Consider the following 23,188-nt stretch of genomic DNA (forward strand, 5'->3'; position numbering starts at 1 on the left):
AATCTAATCACCAGATGCAAACGGGCCACACTTCTCCTAATGCTTTACCATTAGGTGTCTGGAACCGAGCCCAAAGTAGAGAAATAGGACAGCACGCGCCCTGGCGGGTATATTGTTTAGCCATAATGACGTCCCAATTATCTTCCACCGTAGTGCCGACACCTGGACGTTTTTACACAGCAACGTTGGGGGCGAGCTCACCGAATAAATAATGCTCACCTCTGGACTTCTCGTTATTTGATGCCGGATAATAACCTGATTGCTCGGTGTAAAACCAAGCAGTGCTTTACAGATGAGGCGAAAATTGTAAAAGTAACAACGCGTAAGGGGTGACCCATTCCATTCGCAGACTGTCTGATGCACTCCAAAGCAACATGGTGACACTCTAACTTAAAGTCGGGATTCTCAACCCCTTTTTGATGGTTTGCAGACAGGTGGTCAAAATGACGTGTTTGTGTTGTTTTTTTTTTTTTGTTTGTTTTTTTTTCCAGTACAATATCGAGACTGCGGCCCGGTGACCCAGTGGTGAGCGCGTCGACCTCACAGTGAAGAGGTACCAGGTTCAATCCCAGCTCCGGCCTCACTGTGTGGAGTTTGCATGTTCTCCCTGGGTCTGCGTGGGTTTTCTCCGGGTACTGCGGTTTCCTCCCACATTCCAAAAACATGCATTGAACACTCGAAATTGTCCCAAGGTGTGAGTGTGAGCACGGATGGTTGTTCGTCTCTGTGTGCCCTGCGATTGAGTGGCAACCGGTTCAGGGTGTCCCCCGCCTACTGCCCGAAGACAGCTGGGATAGTCTCCAGCACCCCCCGCGACCCTTGTGAGGATAAGTGGATCGGAAAATGAATGAATGAATATCAAGACTTTCCCACATGGAGTGTGATCGGGAAGCAACAGGAATTGTGTCACTTTTACTCCGTACACAAAAACAGTGCAGCTCAGTCTTTGGCTTGCGAGTGTCATTTGTAAGAAATATTTTTTTGGGGCAGTACAGACAAATTAATTTCAAACGGCATTTAAAAATAGAACATATAATCTGCATGTCTTTTCAAAGGTTTTTGCAAACTCTGTTTGGATTTGTGACAACGGTTGAGAACCTCTGATCTAAAGTAACACCCGCCAGCTATTTCCAATCGGGAAAGGCACAATATCATCGAGGGAGCAACAGGGAGCTAACGGATTTACTCCTTAATTTCACACTTGAACCAGATGTCAAAAAGATACATACAAAGTAGAATGCAGAGGTGGCAAAATTCCTCACACTCTGCTCTGCCGATACTTGCATTAAATAAAACCTACTGATTCAAGTAGAAGTACCGATTTAACTTCATTTTACCGTTTAATGAATAATTCCAAAAAATGGACCACAATGATCCCAAAAACATTTAATATTTCAAATTCATCTTAAAAACATCCACTGTAGCTAAAAAAAAAAAAAAAAGACTTACAGATCATTTTATTTTGAAGCCGTGACTTCCACTAACAACCCAGGCTAAATTGAGCTCCTCCCCCAACATACATACAGCTTGTCTTCTCAGTCGAGATGCATCACTTCAACATACTTCCTTACTTTACTACTTTCCTATTTTAACAGGGCTTTGGCAGCATCCTGTGGCTTCTATAGATGCACCCAAAACACGTTTATTTATTTATTTTTTGCTTAATAGCTTGTGGGATAGAAACATTTGGAATTGGTGAATTTGTCAGTGGTGAGCTGCACGTATGCGGGGGCAGTTTTTCACTGTGCTGTCAGTGTCTAAAAATAACGGTTGTTTTTGTGTCCATGGCCTGAAGTCATTACCTGGGTGGCATAATCGACGGTAATTGATTTCTGGAGACTTGTAATAATGGGAAAAAAAAAAAAAAAACTCAGCACGCATCATCCATAAAGGTGACAACTGTGGGAGGCTTGGTGATATTACCTCAAACGTCTCAAGGGAAGATTGGTTGATTGATTGAAGATCTTTAATTACTTTGTGTGATGATGATGATGATGTCACACATGATGTCATCCTGGGATTCTCTTGATTCCAAGCAGATTGTTAATAAGCCCCTACACTAAGTGAGGGACCACTTTTAAGACACCAGTTGTGGGAAGTCACGAAGCACATACTGTGACCTAAGCCCCTACACTAAGTGAGAGACCACTTTTAATACCAGTTGTGGGAAGTCACGAAGCACATACTGTGACTATAATTTGGTTTATGCGAGCTTAATGCTAACATTCAATGCACAAAGCTATAAACGCATTAATAGCCGCCCCCTTAAAACCCACTAAGCCATGAATATTTTGATCCTAAACGGTGTAGGCAGACAATATAACATTTTCAGGCATATATGCTTTATCCTCTGCTAAGAGCGACTAGTCTTACAGCTGTTTACTGAGTCACGCAGTAGTTGGGAAAGTCCTCTTTACTTTTGTCTTCAAGATGTTATTATACTGCCACCCGGTGGCCAAGTTGCACACACCAGAAGGAATCGCAATGAATTCATCTTTACTTTGTATTATTCCAATGTGTTTAATCAAGAACAAAATCATGAAGTGCTATTTTCCGAATTAAAACACATTCTGCTCTCTTTTTCTTTCTTTTTTTGTTTTTGTTTTTTAGCTCTGGGTGCTGGAAGGGCTTCATGGCATTTCCATTCCCCAAGCGTGGCCATGCAACAAATTAAATTCGTATCTCAAGGCAGCACAGTATATATATATTTTTTTCATTTTGCGCTTATTAGCTATTCAGCATCAGCTCAAATCATTATCGAAGTTCGGGGAACACATTTTTATAAAAAGCTTGAGCCAACACTAATAAAACAGAGTGAAAAGGAAACCGGCACTGCATATAATTAAGATTAACATTCATTTTGACTTGTGGACAAGCTAAAAGTCACAACAGCAGTTTTTTTTCCCTTCACTAAAGTTGAATCAGTACTTCTAAGGTTTTTGTCACACAAGTATCGATACTGCTACTTCTGTACAGCGTGAGTACTTTTGCCACCTCTGTTAAAAAAAATAAAATAAAATAAAAAAATCACCCTGGCTGATGCAGAATCCAGCCTCCAGCTCCTCCTCTCTCTCATCAGGAGGGGAACACGAGCCGCCCGCACCGCCCCTTCGCACATTCACCGGCTCCACTCCACGAGGTGGATGAAACACAAACGCACCACTGTCGCCCACCTACCCCCCCTCAAAAAAATGAAGCCTTTCTAACACCGTTTTAGCATGGCGCCGCGATACGCTTTTTGCCTTTTACTGCTTTTCTCCTCCGAGTGGACGCGTGTCTCCTCCATCTCAACTTGCACGCCGGACGTAAGGTGCAGTCTCTCGGGTCATTTGGCGCACATCAGCGCGCCCCCCCGGGAGCTCCTGGCGCAGGATTTGGCGCATTTTGGAGCGCTTCCAGTCGGGGACTTTGTCGGATCGCCCGGAGGCGACGGCAGCTCCGAAGTCACGGCTGCGATCGCGGGAAGTTCACCCAAAGTCGAGGCACCACCCGCGCGGCAAGAAGACGCGTGTTGCCCCCAAGAAAATGCGTCGGACTATCAAGCAAAACTTTCGCCGCCTGACAACCAAAACGACGTGGACGGCGAGGAAAACGGGGATGATGTGGATTCAACCGCGGATGAGAACCGGAGGGGGAGAAGCGCGAGGGGCGCAGAGACTTGGGCCGATGTGGGAGGCGAGGGCGCGCACGAAGCTTCGTTGCCCGACCCGGTGGAGGTCCAGCTGGCCAGCTCCACCTTCGCCCTGGCCGGGGACACCGCGCACAACCAGGCGATGGTGCACTGGTCCGGCCAGAACAGCAGCGTGAGTGTCTTCGTTCGAGACGCGCTCGGGATTTACGCACGGACGTGTTTTGACGCAGTGTGGGGGCTCACTTTTGGCTTGAAAGAAGCATGCATAGTTACGTTAAGACGAATGAAACGTCAGACGTTACTGGATATCAAATGTCAGCACGTCCCCGTTTTTCCCTCCTTTTTGAATGTCTTGTTTCCCATCACCTTGATTGAGCCAAGGCGCATTTCTTACATGAGGAAAACACGTGAGGCATAACACCAGTAAAAACTGATCACCAACTTTGGTTAATAGCCACCAAACAGCATTAAATTGTTCTGCTTATCACGACATGTCATTGGTGTAGAAATATTCACAAAGATACATTATTTGACACGCGCAAATAATCTTTTTTCAATTTCCCACAGCACACTGGTTGCGAATAGCCGCACTATAACATCTAACACGCACAAAATGCAGAACATTTACTTCATATTGATTTATAATATATATATATATATATATAAAACGTTTTTTTTTAGCTGTTAATAATAACAATAATAATTTTTAAAAAGTTATTATTGCGGGTTCAATGTTGTGTAACTGCACTGCATCACTCTGCCAGCTCAATAAAAGCTCCAAAATCTCGCAAACAAAGCCTAAGTGCAAACCGCAACTCATAAACATGCAATGAGTGCCTCTCTGACAGTATCCATCAAACTGAGTGATTGCAGGTGTACCTAATGATGTGGCCCCCGAGCGTTAATTCTCCTTAATGAAGCGCCCTTCGGTAACTCGGTTAGTTCCATTCAGTCTGTGTGATTATGTGCTTTTAAAAATTCAACAGGCCACTTGAGAGCAAGCCAGGCACTTCTAGTGATGTTGATGGCACAAAAAGCTGCCGAGTAGCCTCTTTGGAGATTTCTGCACCAGCAGGGGGGCTCAGTTCAAATCATTTCGATAGATAAAGGGTTGTGTGTGACATTCAGGCTCAGCGGAATATGCTGCTATTGCTGCTGCTGCTTCTTTTTTTTTTTTCTTTGTCTGTCTTTTGTCAGGAAACCAAGCAGCAGAATCAGGGCAGCAGGTCCTGGTAACCCCCTTAATAGACTTTTCGTGTAGACTGGTGAGAAGGGCACTAGGTTATCGAGGCCTCTTGAAAGATGCATGAATGTGTTTTAAGGAGGCTTGCTCGCTTACATCTGACATGGTCTCACTATAGAGGACACACCAGGTTGGTCTCAAAGTGCAATCGAGTTGGAAGGCAATGCAGCATCCCAGACAGGAGGAGTTCATGATCCAATTCAGTGTTTCTCAAACTTTTTACACAAGTACCACCAAAATAAACAACATTAATAGATACTATTTTAGTAGGCCTAAGTATACATAAGAAAATAGACAACGGTTTTATTCATAGTGTCATACACATAAAAGATAAATGAAAATTGCACTGAAATACAAAAACAAAGCCTTTCTCAAAGACTAAACGTAATGGCATTCAACTTCAAAGTTAAATACAACTGAAATGTACTCAGATCAGTGAGTGGGAGCCAGAGTTCGAAGCAAACATGGTGAAACAGCATTTAGTTGTTCTGCTGCATGCAAATGGAATAAGCTGCCAACAGAACTGAAGTTAAAAATGATTTTTTATTTTTTTTTTTAATGCCCCTATTATTCTTAAATGTACTTTTGATTTTGTGGAGCACATTGAGTTACCTTGTGTATGAAATGCTTGATATGAAATGAAAGCTCCCTTCCTTGCCTTGTCTTAACAAATGTACTTTGGTGGATCAAAAATGTTTAAGGCACTACAAGGCTGCAGCTCCCATAAAGCAGATGACGCACTGTGTGACGGGCCCAATCAGCCATTTGGGGAATCACCCCTCCCCCCACCCCTTCCCAAATCTACCAAATGTGTTGTTGCATGACCAATTGCATTTGCACGTTGCCGTCGCTTGTCATCGTCTTCCAAATTTTCAGTCAGCACCCCCACGCCAATTTTGTATTCAGCCAGTCCTCCCTCAAGTTTCTCCAGTTGGTCCAAAATGCTGCTGCTTGCCTCCTAACTGGAGCGCATAACTCCATTTGTGGCCAATTGCTTTTTAAAGTGCTCTATAAATAAAGTTGCGTTATCGCGGGTTTGACTTGATCGGGAACGTAAACCCCGCGATGGAGCATGGTTTACTGTATAGGCAAGTCTGAATTTCGAGTGACTCAGTCCACCGGACTGCAGTTAGATGTAGCATAATTAAGAGGCAGGGACGGTCCCCAACTAAGCTCCAGTGACAGTTGTTGTCCTCCGTCGGTATTGTCCTATGCTCTGTTTGTATGTGTTGCTGCTCGGCGTGAAGGTTTCCTTTTGCCGTAAAATCGATGCTAATTCCCGTCGGCTCCTCGATGGAATTTCACATTGTTAGCATGAAAAATAAAAAGCTTTTAGCAAACGCGCATTGTCTTTTAATCAGAGGACCGTGTTCGTGAGCGTCTTCTTTTTATTTCCTGAAAGTGATGCTGTCTAACAGTCTCCCAAGACAGAATGTTTGATACAACTCATGTATTGGATCTCATTAGAGCGCGCAGTATCTGGGGATTGCAGCGGTGCTAGCTTTGTTGCCCATGTATTAAAATACTATTTGTGTGTGCGAGTGCAATTTTCACCTCGCTGAAGGGATCGTTGCTCTTGATTTTTAATTTTCCTCATCATTTCAAGGTAGTGTTGCGTGTGCACATCTTATCTGGTTTCTCGGTCGGGGCGTCGCGTCCAATGTTTCCATTTAGTTGCGCCCGATGCGTTCAGAGTCGCCGCACTAATCAAACAACATGCTTCAAGGTTTTGCAAGTGAGCCCGCCGAATACTCAAAAGAGGAGTTTGAGTGTTTTCTTTATTCAGAAAGTGAAATGTAAGTTTGATGGGGGAGGGGGTGCGTAGAGGTGGTGTTCTGGCACGGCCTTAAGCTGAAATGATTTACCAGCAGCAGCGCATTTCATTGCTTCTCTTGCCAAAAGGGTGATTCTCATCTATCTCAATATTGAGCTGATCCCAGAAGCTTGTGGCTTCTTAAAAACTTTTATGTCGGCATAGTTTGATGGGTTTATCCATCTTTTGGCTCACTTATCACGGGGTTAAAAAAAAACAAAAAAAAACCGTCTTTTTTCTTGCCCCGAGCAGCCCCGGAGAAACCTTTGGCCAGATTTTAATAAGTTGCCTTCATCTCCCCTGCCTTAAACATTCAGGTCCAGTTCTGCTCCTCAATTAATGTGCTGAATTTTAAATGGTCTGTTTTTAACCCGTCTCGCCAGCTTCCTTCTCATCACGGCTTGTCTTGTTACGTGATGGATGGAGCGTCACAAAGTGTAACACTAACAAGTCTGAGTATCCTAATTTTTTTTTTTTTTAGTGCCAACCAGCTGCATTTTTAATGCCTTTCAGGCCATTTCCCACCAGTGAAATTTGGTCTGATAGTCAGTTTGTTGCCTTTTTCATCATCAAAAGCTACAAAGTCGCCCACACCTTTTTTACTTTTCACCACCCCTCTCCGTAAGGGGATTTTTTTTTTTGTTGCAAGTGATAACACTTACTTTGTATGATTCTTTCGACGCCATCACCTTTGTGATACGACATCTAAATGCAAGAACTTAATCCCAACATTGTCACTCGCTTTTCTCAATAAATTGGATGCGGTTCATTGCACATGCAATGCTCTGCCGCTGCATCACGTTCGGTTGAGGCAATTTTATTTCTGATGAGTTTTTACAGTCCTGTAATGCGCTTTTTATATGGGAAAGAGGACACTCACCGAGGCGCTGCTGTAAGCCACAGCTCTCACCCAGACACTCGCAGGCAGACTCGCTGATGTCACACGCTACCCCACCAGGCCCCGCCTCTTAAAGGTACAAGTTGTATGCAAATGTTTACAATGTATTTTAATTTTTTATGGCAAGTATGAGAGGAGAAATATGAATAGTTTTGGGTCTCTATATCTCAAATTTTCACCTATTGCAAGTCTGGAATTTGAACTCACGCTAAAGTGTATTTAAAAGTTGTTAGTAGCAAATTTTGGGGTGAGCAGACCTTTTCTTTAGCCCAAATTTAGTGGAGTAGTACATTACCTGGTAAGTACATGTATTTTCCAAGTTTTTTTTGTTTTTTGGATTTGATTCAGTCTAAAAGTTCAACATTTCAATGGGCCGAACGGGCGAAAGACCTCCAAAACACATCATATCTTGACTTTGAATCAGTCAAATGGCAAATGTTAAGCGATCGATTCACATGGCGCCGCAACAAAGCTATTGTCCACCGAGGATAAATGATCACGTCAATGGTCGGCGGAAGGGGGAGTTTCAGAGCGGATGCAAATGTCATGCAGCAGTTTAGCCCAATGCTGAACCCTGCGCACGTAGCCAACATTTGACTCTTCAAGAACATGCTTGAGAGGACGTCGAAAACCAATCAGCTGTGTTGGATGATGTATGGCGGCGCGTGAACTTTAGTCTTACATCATCCCGGGAAGCCAACTTGGAAGGTAATGAGGGCTGACACGCAGGAGAGTGACACTTTACAAGAGGAGGAAGAGGATTCTGCCGCACGTTTGCAGTAAAACATGGCGTATTCTTCGGAAGCCTTTGCTAGTTTGAAAGGCAGTTCACAGATTTGTTCCAACTACATCTTACAGTGGCACCTCTACTTAACGAACGTCTCTTCATATGAACATTTTCAAGTTACGAAACGCCTCAACAGGAAGATATTGCCTCTTGTTACGAAAGAAATCTCAAGATACCAAAGGTAGCTCGCAGCTCCGAGTTTCCTGAACGCAACATACGTATAGTTGCTTTCCTGTATGTGTCTATGTGTAGATGCAGCGTGCTCGTCATTCGCCCTTTGGGCCATGAGGCCTTCCGATGAATTTACATAAACGTGAATCGCCCAGAAAAAGTGTTGACCAGTCGGGCGGTCGCTCACTATGTTGACGTTTGCCTTGGACATTTTCGAAGGATTGCTAAAAGGCGACAAAAGCCAACATCCTTGGATCATTTCTTTACAAAACGCCAGGCAAAACTTGGCCCATTTCTGTCACTACAGTGGGCTGTTAGCTAGCTAGCAGTGACCCCCCCCCCTCCCTCGCCGCTCCCCAAAAATCCAGAACGCCAGAATTTGAGTGTCGTTTAAAAGCAAGGAGGTGACAATGCGGACTTACCGATGTGTTTTTCCAAATGCAGAGAGATTTTTTTTTGAATGCACAAGACACAACACATTTGCCACGAATCACTCCGGATGTGTTTTGTGATCGTCGTGAACGCTCCCCGGTTTCCATCCCTCCACGTCGCTGTTGCCCCTGTGGTGTCACTCACAAACTCAATCCATCAGTCAAGTGAGGTCCCAATCACACTTTGCATCTCTCGATTTACGTCTTTTTTTTTTTTTTTTTACATCCTGTCGTCAGTCACGCAGAGTGGCAAAAAACGAGTATGAGTATGAGTACAGATGTTTGTGTTCGAGTGATGAAAGAAAAAAAAAAGATCAACAGTCTTCAGAAAAATGAAATACGAATGAGCAGATGCCTGAAAATTCGACTTATGTGCAAGTGGTGGAATATCAGTACTCTGCTATTTCCTACCACTGAAAATAACAGCCGCAACATTAATAATCTTGAATATGATAAATGTGATGTTCCTGTTCAATCATAAGCTTTCTACACCTGTTCTGCCCACGCTCGCCGTGGCAAAAACTCAAAAGGTTTCTTAATGTAGCATCTCCCCATCTGTCTAGTACACCAAGCTCAAAATTGATAGCGATTGAATCAACACCCTTGAGGAGGAGTTGAAATAAAATGGCTGAACTGACCTCAAACCATAATTGCCAACTTCCTGGTCATTTTACAGCATTGATTCACTGGACTTTTTTCTTTTTTTACTCTCTTTCTTCATTACAATAGAGTTGGCTACCATTTTTTTGTTGACTGGCAAAAACTACAACCATAATAATAATCATAATAATAATAGTATGCAAATGCTGTGCAAAACCAGATTGAATTTTCGGCGAACAAATTCAGTGGCAATGTAACGGAATGTAAAATAGACCCCGAGCCTTGAAATGATAAGTTATTTCTGTTCCCTTTGCAGCTCCTGCCTGAGACAGCAATGCGCATAAAGCTTTATAGATACAGTGACAATGTTATACAGGCGGCTCCGTGCCTTAGACAAAGAAAAATACTACGTGCGGAATATGATTAGTGCTAAACATATGCACTGTTAAGTAGATTTAGAGCACAATAAAGTTCAAGGGGCTAATAAAAATGTCTCTGCGGTGTGCCAAGAATCTTTGCGGTGATATTGTACGGAAATGTGCTTGCAAGAAAAAAAAAAAAAAAAAAGCAGTGTCATTTTTTTTTCTTCTCGTTAGCCAATTAATTGTAATATCCCAGCATGCTAAAAGCAGCGCCGCAACATCACCAGGCGAGCCCGTTTATCTTCAAGCGCCTTTAGGGGGAGATGATCCATAGGTTCCCACCAGTTAATTCTTAATCAACTTCTTACTATTTCATGCTTGCCGCCTTCAGATCCCAGAGCAGATCCATCAGACGAGTGGAAGCTCATGCTTATGTTGCTCGCGCGCGGTGCGAACGGCCCCCGCAGGTGTCTTTTGTGATGGACAGGCTGGAGAGGCTTCCAGCAGGGTTTCGCATCAAAGACACCAAAAGGAACAAGTGCAATTCATTGACTTCACAAAGGCAGGTAATCTAACCCCGCCACTGCGGCAAAGACAACGGGAGAATAAAAGATGCGCTTTGCTCGACGAGTATCTGCTTTGTATTAAATAAAAGGGCCGTTTCGGAAAAAGCAGCGGTCGGCCGAGTTCGGCGCGGCAAAGCCACCGCGCCTTCCTGCGGCGAAATTCCCGAGTGCCTCGCCGTCCTGCGGCGTGTGTTGTTTATTGGCAAGCTGTGTTCCCCTCGAGGGGTCTCTTGCTTCTACGCCGAAGGCTCAGCAGAAAAATTCCATTAAATCAGGTTAGGATGATTTGACTAGCGCGATGTATAATGAGGTATCAACGTTGTGCTGCAGTGCTGCACTCTGCTCTTTTGGAATCAAACTCCTGTTATTGGGTACGTGACTGATTTGGATAATACTTGATGGTTCAGTGCTCCCCAACATTTATTTGAGCCAACTCGCGTACAGTGGTGCCTGAACATACAATTGTACAAATTTCTGCTAAAGGAGGTTGAATGCCATGAATCCGTTCCAGCCCCCCGAACCCCCAAAAAATGTTTGGAATGTGTTTTTAAGTACAATACAAATAGGACTCTAGAATATTGTACTTAATGCAAACATACAATTGAATAGAATTTAAAAGATATTTGAAAAGAATTTAACATTTTTGGCCAATTTTTTTTTTGTTGTTGTTGTTGAACTCAGTGGACATTGTGCTGCTCCTTCTGGTGTGCCAATATGGATTTTTTTTCGGCTGAGGCCGGTTACACTATTTGGCAGAATAAAAATCCGATGAACCGATTAATCGGCCAAATCATTTGATAAACATATAATAATGTTCAAATATCTTTGTCTTTATGTTTTAATGTGTAACAAAAAAATCTGCCAATTTTTAATATCATTTAAAACAATTGACCAGCTGCTTACTCCGATTATTCCTACTTTCTGCCATCTAGTGGAAGAGAAATGAAATGTTTTGCTTCGTCACTGCATGTAGCTGACAAAGGTAGCTGAGCAAAGAAATTTTTTGAAACTTTTTGAAAAGAAAAAAAAAATTATATCTATATATATATTATATTGAAAATAGAAAACTCAAAAACAAATTTGGTGGTACACTGATTCAGAAATGCGCAATTTTGTTCGTTACCTTGGAAACTCCAGGGAAAAGTAGCTTTTCCATACAGTGCTAGCCAAATGGAGCAGCCAGGTGACCGAGAGCTTACCGTTCGGATAGTTTTACTTCAAACTGCGGTAATGACGTTCATCAGCGCCTTAACCAAATCCGCTCACTCCAAGATTCGGACGCAACCCGTTTTGCATGCAGTCATTTCCATCCAGCTGACTTTGCAAACGTGTTTTTTTTTTTTTTTTTTTTTTTTAGTATGCGCAGTGGGCAGCGCTCGACAGTTTGGCTGTCTAATCTGGCCTGAACTGATCAAGCCTCCCTCGAGCAGGATAAAGTCTCCACACTCAGCGGGTTGCTTCATCAACTCGCCGAGGTCCTCATTTGGAGGCGAGAGAAGCGAGCAGTTTCGGGTGACTTCTCAAGCATGTTTGCGTTCGGGGATGCTGCCCTCGCTTCATTCGCCCACTGAAGCCAGACTATCAGTCACAGGCAGCTGTAGTAGCGTGTGGACTTCTTGTCTTGCTGCTTATTATCGTGTTTGTGGGCAACCCACTGTGTGTGGTTTGTGAGACACGCTCCCCTCCACAAGTATTGGAACAGTGAGGCCGATTCATTTACTTTTGCCATCGACTAAAAAACAAGAACAACATGTGCGTTCAACACCAAGTAAAAAGAAGCCAAAAGGCTATAGCACAGGTGTCAAACTGAAGGCCCGGGGGCCAGATCTGGCCCGCCATATCATTTTATGTGGCCGGCGAAAGCAAATCCAAGATGGTAACTTTCATGACGCTTGCTAAAATCTCGACCAAAATTTAAAATTCTCATTTGTAATAGATAAAGAGTGATACTGTCAGCATTTTCTTGTTACCAAACCTATCATTACAGTAACTTCACCCTGTATATCAAAAAAACAAAAAGCACAGAAATGGCGTAAGGCTCCAATGCAGAAGATATATTGCACAAAAAAAATATCAATAAAAATGTCTTGCGCTTAATTGTAATTTACAACTTGATTACGAAACCTCTTTGCATGTTTGGGAGTCACCGTGAGAGCCGCTCCCCCGCATCAGCTTTTTATTGCGGTATCAATAGTTTATTTTCCACATTGCGACATTGAGAAGTGGCTTCATAATTCATGCTCGCACTGACCTGCTGACAAAAAAAAAAAAAAAAAGAACAGAGCAGCGCGAGTGAGATCAAAAGAACGCACGCCAACACAACACCGCTTCGAAAATGTCGCCCTTTCCTAACGAGTGGATGTGATCACGTCGTCGACAAAAGTCTCCAATGTTCCACTCAGCTGTTATTAAAGTGCACAAGGAAGCGTGTTGCTGCGCTGGTGTTCATTTTCAGAGCGATAATTATGTGATTATACTTTCACTGTCAGCGAGTGCAATCTTGTGCCCTTGAATGTGAGCATTTGATTCGAGTTTCAACCTCTTAGACGATGTCGCCCCGCCCCGGAGTATCATTGATGTTCACATTCTTTAAAATGGCGTTTACTGCAATGTTAACGTTCCTACAGGCTGTATATGTCTTCGCATTACCCCACAGGATGATCTTTGGATCTCCTGTTTTGGTGTTTAATGTGTTCGGGTAATCACTTAGTTTAATCATAATCACATCAAAACTTCAAAAATTTAATTAAACAAAGCTGGCTTGCGTTAACTACGGGTCAATACAGGATTGATCTTGTCAAAGTCTGTCCAGGCTCGATAATTGATATTCCAGCACTTCACCTTTTGTCAATATGGTCTGCGGTTTTATAGCTGGATCTTGCGCAATTGTCTTCTGAGGGGAAATAATCCCTGTGGATCCCGAGCTTCTCCAACTTTTTATACCTCGTACGAGGAACAAAGTTAAAGGGCTTTATTTCGTCGATAGACGCACATACGCTCTGTGTCAAAAACTGACGTATCTTAATTTTTATGCCGAGGCAAGTCGAGTTTACCGTGTTTGGGAATTTGGCAGACCGTGCTGCGCCTCCCTGGGCGTTTGCTATCACAAGCCCCTGGCGCATCTGACAATCTAGTGACAGAAAATAGACTCGACATTTGATACGGAACCCCCAGTTGCTCCTGTTGGTGCATCATCAGTAGGTGAATGAGGTAACAGTGTCAAGCGCATTGAGTACTCGAGGTAGAAAAGTGCTATATAAGGGACCGTCCATTGCCCATTTCCCAAATAAAAGCAGGTCTAAGTTGTGGCGCAGATGGTGTCACGCCATTTTAGCGTATGTGATCGAGTCGCTGGCAGGCAGATTCTGAGCTCCGTGGAAGTTTGCGGTGGATGTCATTCGATCCGTCCAGATTGTTGTTGAAATCAATTCATTGAAAGAATTTTTCTTGTTATCATTTTAAATATATTCTTAAAGCACCCCGCTGACTGTGGCACAACTACGTTTTTGGGGTTCCTCCGACCAGCACACCTGATTCAAATGATCAGCTCATCAGCAAGAACCCGACGCAGGATATCCTGATCATTTGAATTCGGTCTGTTGGAGGAGGGAAACAACTAAACATGCAGGATACCAGCCAGACGGAACTTTGAGGACCGGAGTTGCTGACCACTGCTCTAGAGGGATGCGATTCGGATCTATTTTTGGAACAATAAGTAGTCTGCAGTTAAGGATGTGTAAAATCAATTTGTGTATTGCTATTGTCTCATCCTATTCAAGGATGTTTCCCCATCGACTCTGGTTAGCAGTACTCGTTCATTGCAAAAGATATTGTCCAGGTGTGACGGGATGTGCAGCCGAGTTCGCCGACGTGCCGATATCCAACACGCGTGGCCCTGATAAATATTTGTCTTAATATTCCCGTCATCAATGCCCGCCCTGATTGCTCTCGTGGTATCATCCGTCTGTTTAATTTCACTTGCCAAACGCGACGACACTTTTATTGATGAGCCAACTCCATTCAAGGCAACGGCTGATAAGAGCGGATCAGTGGCGACCTGGGAGTTGTCATGAATTTTAACCGTCGTTGCTTTCATTTGTCACAAGGGCTTCATATTTGACTAAGAGAAGCGAGACCCCCACAGCCCGCCGCTACCCCTTCTTCCTCAACAAAACACCCCCCCCCCACACACACCCACCGTTTGCTTTATTGATAACCGTACGTCGCTCATTCTTCTCCCCGTGCAACACCTTCATTTGGCGCGAGTCATCTCTCCAGCCTAATCCCTTTAAACCTCTATTAAGCCGCTATTCATTCCTGCATAATGACTGCAGTCGTCCCAGTCCAGTTTACCTCCAAGGTTTAAGCTTTTACAAAGGATTAGAGAGCGCACAATCTATTTGCTTGCTCTTGGATGTTGAGTAATCCGGCGGATATGTTGATGATACCGCACTTGAATGGGTGGCGCAGTCACAGGGTCGCCCACATGACAATATGACACCTTTTGTTGCAAGGCAAAGGTGGAGGGGAGGAGGGGGGGTGCTTATAAATAAGACACAGGCGTCATGCCTGTTGTGTGATTTCACAATGTCGTGTGTGTCGAGCGGCTTCAAACACCTGCTTCTCTCGCAAACATCTACAAAGTGAATAATGCATCGAGGCGCGGATGTGTTTAACATCCCTCACCCCACCCCCCACCCCTTGAAAGTTTCCGCATATGACGCATGCGAGTGACATTTGGCTGAATTGGGCCCAAATGAATGCAGAAAAATAACCGACACACTGAGGACGGCGCGGGAGGGGGTTCAAACGATTCGTCCTCGCGTGTGACTTTTTTTTTTTTTTTTTTTTTCCAATGAGTGTGCCTTGTCCATGAGGGAGCAACACTGGGAGGATGTAAAGGGCATTTTATTGGAACTGGGTTCCTACTGTTTTTGATGTGTCACTCCAAGCTTGGAAAGGATCCAGGCTTGAGATTTCATTGCTTGAAATCGAACCATTTCTTGAGCTTGTGTTTTTTTTATGTGATATAAATAATTCTACTTCTGATTTATACATTCCCAAACCCGCTGGGTTAAAAGTAACGAAAATTGAGTGAAATAGTTAACCCAGGGCAAGGCCCAAAAGGGGCCGCGTCAATGCTGAATTATTTACACCCGGCGCATTGGGTTGAGGATTGGACCCAGGATGTTGGGGCAAGATTTTCTACACCAGATGACTTTCCTGATGCGAGCCAGTAATTTCAATCCAGGTTTGGAATTGGTGTATGGCCCAAAGCGACTGCAAACGCATTGCTTGAGACATACATTTAAAATCTATATGCATGCATGCTATTTTTGGGAATGAATAAATAAAGACTGGCGTCAAGTGCCTCGATACTTTCCAGAGATGATTTCTGTAAAAGTTGAGCTTGGATAAGTAAATAAAAAGAGTTAGCGGCTTATTTCATTACACAATGAGTCATTGGTCTCGAGAGGGACATCACACACCCTCCAAACAGTCGTAACACTTGATAATCAGAAAGAAGAAGAAGAAAAAAAAAAGCAACACAATGGAAGCTAACCCAGGAGAGCGATGCCATCAGCAGATTTTTATGATTGCTCGGTGCGAGACGCGTCGCCGCTCGAGAGACGTTAATTTGTACGAAAAGGTGAAGGGCAGCGCGTCGACGCACTGCCTCCCGCGTTACTCTTCAGGCTCGCTAACGACTCGCGGAGGGAAAGCAAACTCTTTCTCAAGTTCACCGTGTTCAAAATCGCACCTACTTTTGAAGCCCGTTCCTCCGGCCGCGCTGACAAAGAAATGTCCGCGCTTTGCCATTTTTTTTCCACATTAACGCCGTAAGTAATGAACAAGGGAACGGACAGCTTTACGTGGCTATAAAGTAAAGGCTTGTGCATCCCGTGACAGGTTTTATGATGCCCTACTAGAAAAGATGTCCCTGATATTTACGAGGCCTACTGTCTGGGCCCGTTGAATGATCACGCCGTGGCGCCGGCAACATGAATATATGACATTGAAGCGTGTCTATTTTGATTTCAGAAGAATAGCTTCAAAGTGGGAATCCATGCAAATGTAAATATGTGTGCTGTGTTGTCCTAGGTCATCCTCATGTTGACCAAATACTACGATTTCAGCTCGGGCAGAGTGACGGAGAGTTCTTTGTGGAGGTAAGATCCGAAAATGGGTTTTAGAAAGAGAAGCATTGGGAAATGCGTCGCTCTTAAAACTGAGTAGAGTTAGAAGTAACCCAATTTGGGTGAAATGGCGGTTGAGGTTTGGACCCGGCACGTCAGGTCAAGACTTTGTTCCAACAAGGGGTAAAAACAACCCATGCTGATGAGCTAAAGTTACCAAGAAATGGTTGTCAGCACAGTCGGCCGCCACGTGCTCGTGGTCCACTACCTACCGATTGAGGTTATAATTGTTTTGGATTTTTTTTTTTTCATTGCAGTTATTATTTTATTTTGTTTGGATTCTTGTTGTATCATTTCAGTTAGTTTATTTTAGTTTTTAGAACTTTTTTTTTTTTTTTTTTTTTGCAAAAGGGCTTCATTTCCATTTAGCTTTTATTAGTTTTAGTATTAGTTTTAGTTTTAGTTTTTTTTTTTTTTTTTTTTTTTTTAAATATGGAGTTGTGCAGATGTACAGCAATATCAAAATAAAACAGCCAAAAGCTCTTGTATGATTTGAATTGACAAAGACAAAAGCGAAGGACATTTTCATCATAATTCGTGACTTTTAGTTAGTTTTATAAACATAAAGTGTCGTCTCAGATAGTTTCGTTTCTTGAAAAGCATTTTTTTGCTTTTTGTTGACTTTGTTCATGCAAATGCTTTTCTTTTCATTGTACTTTCCGTTATTTCAATAACTGTCATTAATTGTAATAACCTTGCTGCGGATTCGCATTTTAGCTTTTTTTTTTTTCAATTTCTTTAATTTTTTTAAAGAATATTTAAAAACATTTTTCAGTGTGTATGTGTAGCTTTTAAAGTCAAGTACAAAAAATGTGGCCACCAAGCCTCAACGGCAATAATAATAGTAATAAACACGAGAACTCATCCCCTCACTATGCATGCTACACGGAATATTCTTGTTTATTTTGATAATTAGAGAAATATCCATTCATCTAGCAAATTGCTTGCCGAATTCTGCTGTTGCAATTTTCCGCCTGCCTGACACGCTTAATGATAGCATCAGCATCCGAACCGCTAGGTGTTGCTCCGCTCTCTCCCCTTCATCGTATCCTCCTAATTGAATTTTAGATCCACCGATTACGGCAGCACGTACGAGAAACTTAATGAGAAAGCGGGGCCCAAGACCATCCTGAGCTACTTGTACGTCAGTCCCAACAACAAGCGCAAGGTAAGTTTTGCCGCTCTGCGGGAAGAGAGAATAGACCCCAAAAAAAAAATCCCGCCTGTCAGGGCTCATCATCACCGCGCGCGAGCTGCTATCATTTTCACTGCAAAACAGCCCCGCGGGAGGCTGCGGCATGAGTGTGTGTATATGAGCGAGTGAGAACAGCACACTGCGTGAGCACAACCGAGCCCTCCGGCGCGGTTGCTGTCAGGTTGGGCCGCTGATCCCCCGCCGTCGTCTTTCTCCTCTCATTTCAGATCATGCTACTGACCGACCCGGAGGTGGAGAGCAGCCTGCTCATTAGCCTTGACGAGGGGGCGTCCTATCAGAAACACAGCTTAGCCTTTGATATCCTCAGTCTTCTTTTTCACCCCGAGCAGGAGGACTGGATCCTGGCTTACAGCCACGACCAAAAGGTAACACCCAAAGCTGTCAGATGCCGTCGAAACGGCAAAGGGGGGTAAAAAAAAAAAAAGCAAAAAAAGCAGAGTTAACACAATCGCTGAATGGAAGCAAAAAGGTGATGCTGATGGAGCACTCGTTAGTGCCACGTGAGACTTCAGTCAGATTGTACATCCTATGAGGGGAGCAGAGAGATGGTGTGGGGCCTTGAGATATGAGTGACCTGACTTGTGAATTCAATAAAATTCACAAAAAAACAAAAAACAACAGAGGCGTCAAACTATTCATTGCCACTTTCAGTTGAAGTATATTGTCAAATAAAACCAAAACAGTAACATATTGTGTATATATATTTTTTATTACAAATCTTAGCAGGGCAGCCGGTAGGCGAGTGGTTATCGCATCGATCCTCACAGTGCGGAGGTATTCGATTCCGGGTTCGATTCCAGCTCTGGCCTCTCTGTGTGGAGTTTGCATGTTCTCCTCGTGCCTGCGTGGGTTTTCTCCGGGTACTCCACATTCCCAAAAACATACATGGCAGGCTGATTGAACACTCCAAATTGTCCCTAGATGTGAGTGTGAGCGCGGATGGTTGTTCGTCTATGTGTGCCTTGTGATTGGCTGGCAACCGGTTCAGGGTGTCCCCCGCCTACAGCCCAAAGACGGCTGGGAGAGACTCCAGCACCCCCCCGCGACCCTTGTGAGGATAAGCGTATCAAAAAATGGATGTATATATGGATACAAAGCTTAGCGTTTAGTTCACTAGCCTAATGCTAATGCTAACACATATCGGGATACGCACACCTTTTGGCACATGATACTTGAAGACATATCATGCAGCAATGTCAAAATTCGCTTTACGTCCATTGATTGACCCCAACGTGGATCTCAAATCAGCTCTTCGTGCTTAAAAGGTAACCAACTGGTGACATCACAGACAACACCAACGAGGGCGAGGTTACCAAACTGTGACCTTGCAAACGACGTTGTGAGGTATTGATGCAGGCGCGCGCACACAAAGGCACGCACGCGCACAGCCTTCATTAGTTGGCGAGAAGCCCGCTGTCTGCTCCGCTCAACGGCGCAGACATCAAACTTCGGCCCCCCGGCCGGCTATTGCGGCACTTGATATCGAGAGAGCCGAGCAGGCGAGGTGTGAGAAGTGAGATAAATGGTGCGGTGAGGAGATGAAAGCCTCGTGGACAAACCATCCACCGCCCCAATAAAGATGCACTCGACAAGTTTGCCCCGCGGTCGTTCCGTATGTCTTTGTAAAGCCCAATTTCAGCCTTTCTTTCATCACTCCCGCGGCGCGATTACTCTTGGATTGGTTTCATTTTCCATTTATCGATTGTCTTGTCTTTTTAAAAGTTGCAAGTGCCGAGATGAGACAAAAATGATGTGAATCCTCCTCAGAGCCTTTTGGCGCTAACAGCCAAACTGAATCGTTAAACGGGTGCTTTCACACTCCCTTTGGTTAACTTTCGTGTTTAGCCAGAAAGCCGTCTGACCTTCATCTGAGCCGCATGGCAAATGAACCAATTAGATGTGTCCCCTTAGCGGCATCATGATGATGTAACCACATGGTAAGTGTCAGACCCGTAATTTTCCAAGCACATGTTCACTTCACTTAGGATCTCTTTTAAACGAGTGAAGAAGCATTATTTGCTCTTGTGGGGCGGCGGCATATGATGGAAAATTAATCAACGTTGACCTCCGCAGAAGTAGGGGGGTACTTGTGGAGGGCTAAAACAGCATCGGAGTAGGAACCATTTTGGTCAGATTAGACCTTCTGCATCTGGCAGAAAAGGGCTCCACGGTCTCAAACTTTCTTGCATCCATTGAATTGTTAATCTAAGAATATATAGACATCCAGTAAGATAAGATGAGATAAACTTTATTTGTCCCACACTGGGGAAATTTGCAGTCTACAGCAGCAAAATTGGGGGTGAAAGAAAAAAAAAACAAAGTGTTTCATTGCACAAAATAAATGTTTCAGAAAAGAACTGTACACGGTTTAATATAAGTGCAATATAAAATATAGCATTAGCAATATATTTGTAGAATAAATATAATAAATTAGCAATAGCATAGAAAACTAGTTTCACTATGTTACTGTTAGTATAGTTACTGTTAGTATAATATTGCAAGCATTAAAGGTAAACCAGTAAACGTTTCCTCAAAACTTTTCAATTGGTGCCGTGACCCGGATGCGGAAGGTCGGAATGTATTTGCCATTCATTTTAATGGGGGAAAAAAAAAAGATAATGTCAGCGTGGTTGTCAATGTTGGCTGTGTGTACCACTACACTACAGCTGACCTCGGAATTTAAAAAAGAACGCTCCCTAAAAATAGAACCGCGTGTATGCAAATGTAGAACCAGAAAAAAAATTCTTGTGTCTCGGCATGGAGGCGAAAAAAAAAAAATGTGTATGCAAATGTAGAACCAGAAAAAAATTCTTGTCTCGGCATGGAGGCAAAAAAAAAAGTTTACAATGGCAAAAAAAAAAAAAAAAAAAAAAAACAAAAAAACTAATAATGTATTCTCTCTTGCCAATTAATAAGCTGGAATGCCGCTGAGTCAGTGTAGGAAGACTTTTTAAATACAGAAGCGGATTTGCATATCAAAAAGCGCCGCCTGTCTGCGGAGCATTTCATCTTTAGCGTTAAATTTGCACTAACGGCATAGTTCATCCTCTCACAGCACTTCCGAAAATAAAGACTCCGGCAAATTTTTGCAGTCGGTCGTAATCCTCCCTTGAATGTGATCTTTGAATTTTCTTCTTTCCAGCTGTACGTCTCCGTGGAATTTGGCAGGAGGTGGCAGCTTGTGCACGACAACGTTGTCCCCAACAGATTCTACTGGTGAGTCAACAAATAGGCGCACGGAAATGCATACAATGCAACACCCCCCCCCCCCAAAAAAAATGGGAGCTAAATTTATTTTATTTGCTTACGGAGGGTTTTGTTTAGGTCAGGGATGGGCAACATTATGAGAAAAAAATTTACATTGTAATAACACCATTCACCTAGATGGCACACTTCACTTAGAAGCACTTCCAACTGTTCAATTGCTTTAGAGAAGAAGAATGAGATGCTGTCGGCCTTGATTGATTGTGTGGCATTTTAGAGTCACTCAACAGAAACTCTTTCAGTACAGATGAGGAGGCGGGATTCAACAAGTCAACATCATTGTTTCAAAGCAACGTGCAACAAAAAGTGTTTTCTCAAACGGCAGAGATATTTTAATGGTTTCTGGATAATTTGGGGCCACTGAGACGATTAATTGATTGCGAATGAATGCACTTTGACAGTCTCCGAAATGTAAAAACAACATTTTTTTTTTCTTCACAAGAAGCGTTGGCAGTTCATTTAAAGCACAGGTGTCAAACTCAAGGCCCGGGGGCCAGATCTGCCCCGCCACATCATTTTACGTGGCCTGCGAAAGCAAATCAAACACGTCAACTTCCATGACGCTTGCTGAAATCTGGACTAAAATTTCAAATTATCACTCGTAATAAATACGTAATAAATAGGTAATAAATCGATATTGTAAGCATTTTCTTGTTCCCAAACCCCTCGTTACAGTCAATAGTTGAATAAACCGTTATTCTTCCTCATAGGGTTTAAGTTCTTACGGCCCTCCAAGGGAAACAGGAACTAAAATGTGACCCGCAACAAAAATGGGTTTGATACTCCTGATTTAAAGTCTCGATCTGCTACTAGTGTTTATATCTCGGAACTGGATTCCGTACAACGGTGGGCTATTATGAAAAGGCATTCCCATCGCCTTTTCAGAGCTTGTGAGCCTGGTGGTCCAACTGTGATCCCGGCAGAGCACATCGAAAAAAGAACAAAAATGGACCCCTACAGTCGCCTTTCTCTTGTCGGACAGTGTGGTCCGTAAATGTGGGATGACTCACGCTGCAGCATCACATCCGCTCCAAATCGATCAATGTCTGTTCATCGGATGACATTTATCTGGAAAAAGTACAACATTGATTTTAAAAACCGGTGGGAAATACGACAAGATACAATGATGGCCGGCACTGCGAAGGAGTTTAGGGAGGACAAACTTGTTTTGGTAAATTATGTATTATTTAATTTTTTATTTGTTTGTTTTTGCATAATATACGAGGCATCTAGTTTACACATGAAGGTTAATATTTGATAACGTGAAGGCATTCAGCTCATGAAATATCGAATAATCGCATCCATACAGCCCGTGCCACGTTTTGGGTTTGATCGCTGATGAATATTCATTCCTGACCCGAGGCGTTGTTTGCACGCGTCGGAGCCTTTTATCAATGTAAATACCCGGATTCAAACGGCCCTGATCAATATTTCATCGAAAACGCCTTTTTATTGTTGTCAGTTTGAGAACCATCGAGAGGGAAGAGCTGACGACTTCCAGCTAAGCCCAAAGACGCCGTCGTGTTAAATGCAAACGGGCGCAAATTGTTTGCCTCCCGCCTGACAACTCTCTTCAAAGCCTTACCTTGAAGTGAGGCGTTGATGGTTGATGCTCATTTGCAGCCTCATGAAGTCAACAGGGGTCTTTGTTTGCGTCATTGGAATGGGGGTTTGAAATTAGGGTTTCGAGCCTGGATTTGGATTATAAAGCAAAGGACTGGGTTTTAGTTGAGGGGTTCAAGTTAAGGTTCAGGGAGTCAACGTTAGGGTTTTAAAGTTGGGTTTGAAGCCACCGTTTGATTTGAAAGTGGGGTTTGAAAGCAGCGTTCATGATTGAATTTAGGGTTTCAAACCACGGTCTGTGTTTTAAATCAGGGTTTAGGTTCAAAGAAGGGTGTTAAGTTATGGGTAGGGTTTCTAATTAAGGATTCAAACCAAGGTTAGGGTTTTAAATTAGGAGTTCAAGTTGGATTTGACACCAGAGTTTGGGTTCCAAAGTAGGGTTACAA

General features: G+C 43.3%; 1 protein-coding gene across 1 annotated transcript in view; it reads left to right on the plus strand.

The window, feature by feature from the left end:
* The first annotated feature begins 3,015 nt into the window (after nt 1-3,015).
* LOC109510122 (VPS10 domain-containing receptor SorCS1-like) overlaps nt 3,016-23,188 on the plus strand; it is a 47,063-nt gene continuing 26,890 nt past the window's right edge. Inside the window, 5 exon segments of the mRNA XM_019860231.1 lie at nt 3,016-3,803; nt 16,605-16,672; nt 17,768-17,867; nt 18,122-18,280; nt 21,058-21,131. Coding sequence (XP_019715790.1) covers nt 3,219-3,803; nt 16,605-16,672; nt 17,768-17,867; nt 18,122-18,280; nt 21,058-21,131 — 986 coding nt within the window. The 5' untranslated portion in view covers nt 3,016-3,218.

The sequence above is a fragment of the Hippocampus comes genome, unplaced genomic scaffold (assembly GCF_001891065.2).
Source record: "Hippocampus comes isolate QL1 unplaced genomic scaffold, H_comes_QL1_v1.1 scaffold39, whole genome shotgun sequence".
In the NCBI taxonomy this organism is placed as follows: Eukaryota; Metazoa; Chordata; class Actinopteri; order Syngnathiformes; family Syngnathidae; genus Hippocampus; species Hippocampus comes.